This window comes from Phyllobates terribilis, unplaced genomic scaffold (genome assembly GCF_046119375.1).
Source record: "Phyllobates terribilis strain yellow unplaced genomic scaffold, ASM4611937v1 Scaffold_5__5_contigs__length_657084704, whole genome shotgun sequence".
Classification (NCBI taxonomy): Eukaryota; Metazoa; Chordata; class Amphibia; order Anura; family Dendrobatidae; genus Phyllobates; species Phyllobates terribilis.
Window position 1 is genome coordinate 429,647,383 of NW_027362765.1, and position 10,728 is coordinate 429,658,110.

Genomic DNA, 10,728 nt, shown 5'->3' on the forward strand with positions numbered 1-10,728 from the left:
TAATAAAGACCTTCATTTAAAAACTGTATCTTGTTTTACAAACATGCAAAATAATAAGAAATCAGTAATGGGCAAACACTTCTTCACACCACTGTATGTGTGTGTGTGTGTGTGTGTGTGTATGTATATATAAATATATATACATACAAACACACAACAATTAGAAAAGCTTTATTAGAATTAGAACATTTATAATGTATATAAAAACATATAAAATTGATAAAATTGAGGCAAGGAGGCTGAGGGTAGGGACACCTGAGCATCATATCATATTATATAACACCCACAGCCCTTATAAATATATGATATATCCAATACAACAAGTGTAAACATCAGCTGGATGATCAACTAAGCAGTAATATTGACAAAATTAATGTGTAGCGCCATTGCTGGTGCCCCTGCATGGTGTCCCCTTCTCCCTCCATGCAGGGACGCCGGCTTACTCAAAGCCACCGGTCCGGTACTCCGGCGTGCTCCTGTCACTTACTGGTGTGCATGCCACACTGTGTCTCGGCGGTGTGCCTAGTTTGCACGCTCCCCTGTTCTTAAAGGGGCATCACGCACATGGTAAATGCCCCCAGCGTACAGCTGGGAGTTATTTAGTTTGTCTATCACCTGCAAGGTTTCTCTCAGCCAATAGCTGGGAGACATCTTGTGTATAAAGCACCCTCTCCAATTCTGAGGTGCCTGAGCAACCCCTATAGTTCAGTTAGGTGGTTTGGTGTGCAACGGTATGTTGCCAGGTCCCCTGTCCCTAGTCTGTTATAGTTTCCTGTATCCCAGTGGTTCTCAACTCCAGTCCTCAAGACTCACCAACAGATCATGTGTTCAGTATTTCTTTAGTATTACACAGGTAATAATTCCATCACCTGTGCAATACTAAGGCAATCTGGAAAACATGATCTGTTGGTGGGTCTTGAGGACTCGAGTTGAGAACCACTGCTGTATCCTGTGTCCTGTCCCTTTAGTCTAGTATAGTTGTCGCTGTTACTGTGACTGCTTTTGCGTAGTCCGTATCCTGAAACTGCATCAGCGGTACCTGTCTGCTATCCTGGGGGCTGAGTACCAAGGCCAGAACCCTGTACTTGATACCACGTTGGCGGTATCTGTATCCAGAGGCCACATTGGCGGTACCTGCATGTTATCCCGAGACCTATGTGTCTGCACAGTGTGAACCTGTCACAGTGGCCGTCCTGTCTGTATAGTCTGAACTTGTCCCATGTGGCCATCTTTCCCTGTTTAGAATCTGAAGTATTGTCTTTGCCCTTTGGGGTCAGCTGCTATTGCTGGATGTGCCCTAGAGTGGCACTTAGCAGCTACCTGCCGCACAAGCCTGACCTGACCACTAGAGGCTCCAGCGAACACTAAGCTGCTTAGTCATGCCCCTCCAAGGTAAGTCCGGTCTGTAGCACAGTGGGTTCACGAACCACGTGCACCACCTAGGAGCGTAACATAATGAAAAAAGAAAAAAATGATATAGCCATATTAAAACCAAACAGCAAAGAACTAATATACCAACAAAATAAGAATAGTAGTAAAAGGAAGAGAAGGTATACCTGTGGAAGAGAGAGCCAGGGACCCACCGCTCCCGAAGCATGTTTCGCAAGGAATCTTGCCTATTTAGGTACAGTAGGGGAAATAATTATTTGATCCCTTGCTGTTTTTGTAAGTTTGCACACTGACAAAGACATGAACAGTCTATAATTTTAAGGGTAGGTTAATTTTAACATTGAGAGATAGAATATCCCCCCCCAAAAAAAAAAAATCAAGAAAATCACATTGAATAAATTAGATACATTTTTTTGCATTTTGCAGTGAGAAATAAGTATTTGATCCCGCTGGCAAACAACACTTAATACTTGGTGGCAAAACCCTTGTTGGCAAGCACAGCAGTCAGACGTGTTTTGTAGTTGATGATGAGGGTTGCGCACATGTCAGGAGGAGTTTTGGTCCACTCCTCTTTGAAGATCATCTCTAAATCATTAAGATTTTGAGGCTGTCACTTGGCAACTCGGAGCTTCAACTCCCTCCATAAATTTTCTATGGGATTAAGGTCTGGAGACTGGCTAGGCCACTCCATGACCTTACTGTGCTTCTTTTTGAGCCACTCCTTTGTTGCCTTGGCTGTATGTGTTGGGTCATTGTCTTGCTGGAAGACCCAGCCACGACCCATCTTCAATGCTCTTACTGAGGGAAGGAGACTGTTGGCCAAAATCTCACGATACATGACCCCATTCATCTTCCCTTCAGTACAGTGCAGTTGTTATGTCCCCTTTGCAGAAAAGCACCCCCAAATTATAATGTTTCCTCCACCATGCTTCATGGTTGGGATGATGTTCTTAGGGTTGACTCGTCCTTCTTCTTCCTCCAAACACGGCAAGTTGAGTTAATGCCAAAGAGTTAAATTTTTGTCTTATCTGAGCACAGCACCTTCTCCTAATAAGTCACACAGAATCATCCAGGTGCTCATTGGCAAACTTCAGACGGGCCTGCACATGTGCCTTCTTGAACAGGGGGACCTTGCGGTCACTGCAGGATTTTAAACCTTTAAGGCGTAATATGTTACCAATGGTTTTCTTGGTGACTGTGGTCCCAGCTGCCTTGAAATCAATAACAAGTTCCCCCCGTGTAGTTTTAGGCTGATCTCTCACCTTCCTCATGATCAAGGCTACCCCATGAGGTGAGATTTTGCATGGTGCCCCACATTGATGTCGATTGACAGTCATTTTGTATTTCTTACTATTGCACCAACAGTTGTCTCCTTCTCACCCAGCGTCTTACTTATGGTTTTGTATCCCATTCCAGCTTTGTGCAGGTCTATGATCTTGTCCCTGACATCCTTAGAAAGCTCTTTGGTCTTGCCCATGTTGTAGAGGTTAGAGTCTGACTGATTAAAGAGTCTGTGGATAGGAGTCTTTTATACAGGTGAGTATGTAAGACAGTTGTCTTTAATGCAGGTAACGAGTTGATTAGGAGCGTCTAACTGGTCTGTAGGAGCCAGAACTCATAATGGTTTGTAGGGGATCAAATACTTATTTCTCAATGCAAAATGCAAAAAAATGTATCTAATTTATTCAATGTGATTTTCTTGATATTTTTTGGGGATATTCTATATCTCAATGTTAAAATTAACCTTCCCTTAAAATTATAGACTGTTCATGTCTTTTTCAGACATGAACAGGCAAACTTACAAAAACAGCAAAGGATCAAATACTTATTTCCCCCACTGTATATTTAAATTACGGTACCCAAACCCAGAAACTTCGATAGGCCTTTTCAGGTACCACTTCCCATGTTTGACTCCAACCTCTGTGCCTCATGTATTCCCTGAAAATGCACACAGTGAATGATTCTTACAGTTATTTCCCAAAACTGGAAAAAACACAATAATATGGTAAATACTACAGTATTTAACTATAGTGCAAAGATAAAAAATATAGCAACATTACAGGGATAATGCACACAGTGATGTCATAGTGCGGGAATAATGATCACAACATTGTCACAGTACAGAGATATAAAACAGAGTGACAACACAGTACAGAGATAATAAGTACAGTGATGTCACTGTATAGGGGTAATAAACACAGTTATGTCACAATACAGAGATAATAGTGATGTCACAGTATAGGGATAATAAACACAGTGATGTCACAGTACAAAATAAAAAGCACAGTGATGTCACAGTACAGGGATAATACACACAGTGATGTCACAGTACAGGGATAATAAACACAGTGATGTCACAGTACAGGGATAACACAGTGATGTCACAGTACAGGGATAATAAGCACAGTGATGTCACAGTACAGGGATAATGCACACAGTGATGTCACAGTACAGGGATAATGCACACAGTGATGTCACAGTACAGGGATAATGCACACAGTGATGTCACAGTACAGGGATAATGCACACAGTGATGTCACAGTACGGGGATAATACACACAGTGATGTCACAGTACAGGGATAATAAGCGTGATCTCACAGTACAGAGATAATAAGCACAGTGATGTCACAGTACAGAGATAATAAGCACAGTGATGTCACGTACAATTCAGCAGTGACAATAGAAATCCTCCAAACCCACTAGATTGCCTGGTTTACCATAATTTATATAATACAAATCTTCAATCTCTATACAGACTCTGAACCAGCAGGGGGAGGTGGCGAGCTGTGAGCTAAAACTAAACTAGCAGGTTTCTAAAAGAATGATTGAATGAGAAGAGACTACAGCACATAAAAATAATAATAACAATAATAATAACTCAGTAAAGAAAAATAAAGGCGCAATACTCAATAATATACAAGGATTTTATCTAGCCATTAAAGAGTTAAATCCTGCCAGATAAAAATTCTGAGTTTGTTCCAACACAGAAAGGAAGCTTCCTCTTATGAGCGTCTGCACCTGACTGGTGATGTGGTAAAGGGGACGTTCCTAACCTAAGCTAGCCTCCCTCTCTGTCTACTGCATCAGTGATAATGACTAAATTGAATAGCCAAGCCAGGCCCCTTCTCTATTACATTATATGCTGACGCACAGTATGGGTGGTAATTCGCTTTCTATTCTCAGTCTGGAAGTGGAGGGGGCAGTGCTGAAATTGGGCCATGGGGCAGCTGTCCTGATGAACGATTAGCATGGAGCTGGCTCACAAAATAATGAAAAGGGAAAAGAAATAACAGACCTTTCTGCTTTGATCTGCAACAATGGGGGGTCAGAGTTTTCTATATGACACCATCTCTTACATACACCATAGCCACTCAAATACATAAAGCAAATTTAAATAGGTTATGCACTACTGGACAGCAGCCCCTTCTTAATAGCTAAATCGCCTATCAGAATTTAAAAAAAAACCCAAACATATACTTAATCTGCCCTGACATAACAGTAAAGGCTTGCAGCCGATTAGCTACCGCTGATTACCTGCAGTGGTCACGTAATATGACAATTTTACAATGAGCAATTTAGCTATTAAGAATAAGTTGTCCTCTAATGGGTAACCTCCTCTTCACCCCCGGGCCACTTTTCGTTTTTGCGTTTTCGTTTTTTGCTCTCCTTCTTCTCAGAGCCATAACTTTTTTATTTTTCCATCAATATGGCAATGTCAGGGCTTATTTTTTGCTGGACAAGTTGTACTTTTGAAAGACACCCTTGGTTTTACCATATCGTGTACTGGAAAACAGGAACAAAAATTCCAAGTGCAGTGAAATTGCAAAAAAAGTGGAATTCCACAATTGTTTTTTGTTTTATTTACCATGTTTATTAAATGCTAAAACTGACCTGCCATTATGATTCTCCAGGTCATTACAAGTTAGTAGATACCAAACATGTATAGGTTCCTTTATATTTATGTGGTGAGAAAAAAATCCAAAGTTTGTTAAAAAAAAAAGTGCCATTTTCCGAGACCCATAGCATCTCCATTTTTTGGAATCAGGGGCCGGGTGAGGGATTATTTTTTGTGTGCTGAGCTGATGTTTTTATTGATACCATTTTGGGGTAGATACAATGTTTTGATTGCCCGTTATTGCAACTTTGCGGCGTCCAAAATACGGTAATTCTGGTGTTTTGATTTTTTTCTCGTTACGCCGTTTACCGATCAGATTAATTTTTAGATATTGATAGATCGGGCGATTTTTGAACACGTCGATCCCAAATATATGTACAGTACAGACCAAAAGTTTGGACACACCTTCTCATTTAAAGATTTTTCTGTATTTTCATGACTATGAAAATTGTACATTCACACTGAAGGCATCAAAACTATGAATTAACACATGTGGAATTATATACTTAACTGAAAAGTGTGAAACAACTGAAAATATGTCTTATATTCTAGGTTCTTCAAAGTAGCCACCTTTTGCTTTCATGACTGCTTTGCACACTCTTGGCATTCTCTTGATGAGTTTCAAGAGGTAGTCACCGGAAATGGTCTTCCAACAATCTTGAAGGAGTTCCCAGAGATGCTTAGCACTTGTTGGCCCTTTTGCCTTCACTCTGCGGTCCAGCTCACCCCAAACCATCTCGATTGGGTTCAGGTCTGGTGACTGTGGAGGCCGGGTCATCTGGCGGACACCCCATCACTCTCCCTCTTGGTCAAATAGCCCTTACACAGCCTGGAGGTATGTTTGGGGTCATTGTCCTGTTGAAAAATAAAGGATGGTCCAACTAAACGCAAACCGGATGGAATAGCATGCCGCTGCAAGATGCTGTGGTAGCCATGCTGGTTCAGTATGCCTTCAATTTTGAATAAATCCCCAACAGTGTCACCAGCAAAGCACCCCCACACCATCACACCTCCTCCTCCATGCTTCACGGTGGGAACCAGGCATGTAAAGTCCATCCGTTCACCTTTTCTGCGTCGCACAAAGACACGGTGCTTGGAACCAAAGATCTCAAATTTGGACTCATCAGACGAAAGCACAGATTTCCACTGGTCTAATGTCCATACCTTGTGTTCTTTAGCCCAAACAAGTCTCTTCTGCTTGTTGCCTGTCCTTAGCAGTGGTTTCCTAGCAGCTATTTTACCATGAAGGCCTGCAGCACAAAGTCTCCTCTTAACAGTTGTTGAAGAGATGTGTCTGCTGCTAGAACTCTGTGTGGCATTGACCTGGTCTCTAATCTGAGCTGCTGTTAACCTGTGATTTCTGAGGCTGGTGACTCGGATAAACTTCTCCTCAGAAGCAGAGGTGACTCTTGGTCTTCCTTTCCTGGGGCGGTCCTCATGTGAGCCAGTTTCTATGTAGCGCTTGATGGTTTTTGCAACTGCACTTGGGGACACTTTCAAAGTTTTCCAATTTTTCGGACTGACTGACCTTCATTTCTTAAAGTAATGATGGCCACTAGTTTTTCTTTACTTAGCTGTTTTTTTCTTGCCATAATGCAAATTCTAACTGTCTATTCAGTAGGACTATCAGCTGTGTATCCACCAGACTTCTGCACAACACAACTGATGGTACCAACCCCATTGATAAGGCAAGAAATCCCACTTATTAAACCTGACAGGGCACACCTGTGAAGTGAAAACCATTTCCGGTGACTACCTCTTGAAGCTCATCAAGAGAATGCCAAGAGTGTGCAAAGCAGTCATCAAAGCAAAAGGTGGCTACTTTGAAGAACCTAGAATATAAGACATATTTTCAGTTGTTTCTCACTTTTTTGTTAAGTATATAATTCCACATGTGTTAATTCATAGTTTTGATGCCTTCAGTGTGAATGTACAATTTTCATAGTCATGAAAATACAGAAAAATCTTTAAATGAGAAGGTGTGTCCAAACTTTTGGTCTGTACTGTATATTTGATTTTTTTATTGTTTTATTTTTGGGGGTGATTAAACTTTTATATATTTTTTAAAGCATTTTTTTTTTACTTGCTTCAATAGTCTCCATGGGAGACTAGAAGCTGCGATCATTAGATCGCCTGTGTGTAGCAGAAATGCTCACTGGCTACGAGCGCCGACCGCTGGGCGGCGCTCATAGCATCCTGGCAATGTCAATTGCAGGGGTCTCCTGCAAACCCCGGGTTGTCATGCCAACGCATCAGTGACCCACGGCCATGTGACATGGGTGCCGATGGGTGGGACTAGTGACGTCCTTCTGCCGCAGCCATGTTAAATGCCACTGTCAGAGATTGACAGCGGCATTTAACATGTTAACAGCTGCGTGTGGATCGCGATTCCACCCGTGGCTGTTAAGGGCACATGACAGCTGATCTGATCAGCTGTTATGTCTCCAGAAAGGTGCGGGCTCATCACCGGAGCCTGCGCCGAAGGGAGAGACATGACATGTGCCGTACATGTACAGCACATGTCAGAAAAGGGTTAATGAAAGCAACTATATAGTTTCACTGTTGATAATAAGAAATTAGACTATACTAATAGTGACACTGTTATTAACTACAGATAGTGGGACTTGATGGAAGCATTGCAGGCTAAATACCGGAGAAGTAGTAGAAGATCATTACTATATTTGGATCAATGCGTTTCGAGGTCGTACTGACCCCTTCCTCAGGATAAAAAGACAATACAAACATGCAAGGTGTAAATACACTTGAATGACCTGCCTAAAAACATTCATGACCGCGTCTCTGTTTGTGGTCAATATGGTTAGTAACTATAAATCACATTAAAAATCATGCTAAAAATTGAAGTAAATGCATATGTTAAAATTTTTTTCAAAGCTGAAACTGGAGTATAAAAAGTTGACTTATGATTAAAAGCATGATTTTAAAAAATGATATATGCTCATGCGTATATGTAGATGGACATAGTATTAGTGCTTTTTTAAACCAAATTGTTTATTTATAAAAAGCAAATGGATATAAGATGATCCAAATATAATAATTGTGACACCAAAACGTGTTAATCCAAACATAATGATTACGACACCGAAACACGTTGATCCAAATATAATTAATCTTCTCCTGCTACTTCTCAACATGGTATTAGCACAGCACCAGTGCTGCCGGCATTTAGTCTGCAAGGTTTCCATCGCCTCCCACTATCTTTCCATTTCCTACTAAGGTCTACCAGTCCTGGATCAGAGTTGGCGGCAGCATTAACTACTACCACCCAGCCGAACTAAGGTGTCACCCTCAGGTGAACAGAACTGACACAAGGGGAACCAACACTTCCTAAACAGGTCTACATCTACACAGTATTGCAGTGGTGCCCCTATGAGCGCATTTCCCCTTGTATTTCAGGCTGGAATGATATTGGAATTAGTATCTATCACTTGTTAAACCATATTTATAATAACTTAAACTCATCTTATACCTTGTGTATTACAGAATTTGCTTTGTACAAATCCCTACCCTATCAGTCCCTGTCTGTGGACACCTTCACCTACATGAACGATGAGTATGTGGTCATTGCTCAACCATTTACCGGCAAATGTGTCTTTTTGGAGTGGGATCATGTGGAAATGTCTTTCAGGAACTATGACAACATCACAGGTATTATTGAGAATCATCTCACAACGAAAACAATCGAAGTGTTCATCGTATATCTCTAATTAATTCTCTGTTATCTTAGGCACATCAACCGTGGTCTGCAAACCCATAGTCATCGAGAAGCAGCTCTATGTGATAGTGGCCCAATTGTTTGGTGGCTCTCATATTTACAAGAGAGATATTTTTGCAAACAAATTTATCAAAATTCAAGACATTGAAGTGATTAAGATCCGAAAACCCAATGACATTGAGACTTTCCGGATAGATGACAACTGGTATTTTGTGGTTGCTGATAGTTCGAAAGCTGGTTGCACAACCATCTACAAGTGGAACGGAAATGGATTTTATTCCCACCAGTCTGTACATATGTGGTATCGAGATACGGATGTGGAATACCTAGAGATTGCCAACAAGCCACATCTCATTCTATCTAGTAGCTCGCAACGCCCGATTATTTACCAGTGGAACAAGAAATACAACAACTTCTCAAAGCATGCGGAGATACCAGACACGGAGGACGTGTATGCCGTTAAACACTTTTCAGCCAAGGATGATGTCTACCTCTGCCTTACCCGATTCATTGGGGATTCCAGGGTTATCAAATGGGAAGGAGGTTCAGTCATTTCCGATATCCAAAGGATGCCTTCTCGTGGGTCAATGGTCTTCCAGCCTTTAGAGATCAACAACCACAAATATGCTATCCTGGGCAGTGATTATTCCTTCACCCAGGTTTTTCATTGGGATGTGGAGAAAGGAAAATTTGTGAAATTTCAAGAGTTAAACATCCAAGCCCCCAGATCTTTCACACATGTGTCTATAGACAAACACGACTTCATGTTTGCTTCAAGTTTCAAGGGGGCCACACAAATATATGAACATGTTATAATTGACCTGAGTGCATGACCACTGAAAATCTAATGCATTAAAGACTTTTTAACCTGGACAGTATGAACTAAATGCATGATAACCCTATCTCTTGACATAATTCTGGATGACTGGCTTCAGAAGCTAGGAAGGCCAGAACGGAAGCATTGCTTGTTTCTCCCTCATTCATTTGTCATGTTATAGTGGATTTGAGAGTTGTACTTTTTCTAAAAAAAAAAAACCCTACAAAATCTTGATAGTTGACTGGCCTTTCCATTAACAGTTTGTACATATTTGTGCATATGGCATATGTCCATCTGAAAGAGATATATATATAAAAAATGTTACTTTTCCGTTTATTTATTCACCTGTTGGAGAGAAAACTGCCAAATAAAATGTTTACATTTTGTGTCTTCCATGTTACATTTATTTACCTGAGTTATAGGAAAGATTGGAGTGAGAACCATTGAAACTCCCATTCACTCCCCTCATTACTTCCACTGTTCCTCTCTTATTCTCTTTGCATTTTTTCACCAAGAGAATATATCATTAAAACAGGGGTGGACAATTACCGTATATTCCGGCGTATAAGACGACCTGGTGTATAAGACGACCCCCCTACTTTCCTGTTAAAATATAGAGTTTAGGATATATTCACCGTATAAGACTACCCCTTTTCCAACGCATACCAAACACCGGTAAAAATTAAAAAAAAACAGATTTGAATTTAACATGGTCCTTTTTTAATTTAAATTCTTATGACATGCAGGTATATAGCAGGAAAACTGTCACTCATAAACATATTAAAATAGGGGGGACCCCACGTCATTTTTTGGGGGGGTCCCCCATTCTAATAGCTAGTAAAGGCTAGGTATTCAGCTGGGGGCTGATATTAGTAGCCTGGGAAGCTCCGTGG

General features: G+C 41.0%; 1 protein-coding gene across 2 annotated transcripts in view; it reads left to right on the forward strand.

Moving 5' to 3' along the window:
• LGI1 (leucine rich glioma inactivated 1) overlaps positions 1 to 10,213 on the forward strand; it is a 57,145-nt gene extending 46,932 nt beyond the window's left edge. For both annotated transcript variants that reach the window (XM_073685263.1, XM_073685264.1), the window contains 2 exons: positions 8,787 to 8,951; positions 9,031 to 10,213. In XM_073685263.1, the coding sequence (XP_073541364.1) occupies positions 8,787 to 8,951; positions 9,031 to 9,851 (986 nt within the window). In that variant the 3' untranslated portion in view covers positions 9,852 to 10,213. The remainder of the gene's footprint in view (positions 1 to 8,786; positions 8,952 to 9,030) is intronic.
• The last annotated feature ends 515 nt before the right edge of the window (positions 10,214 to 10,728 follow it).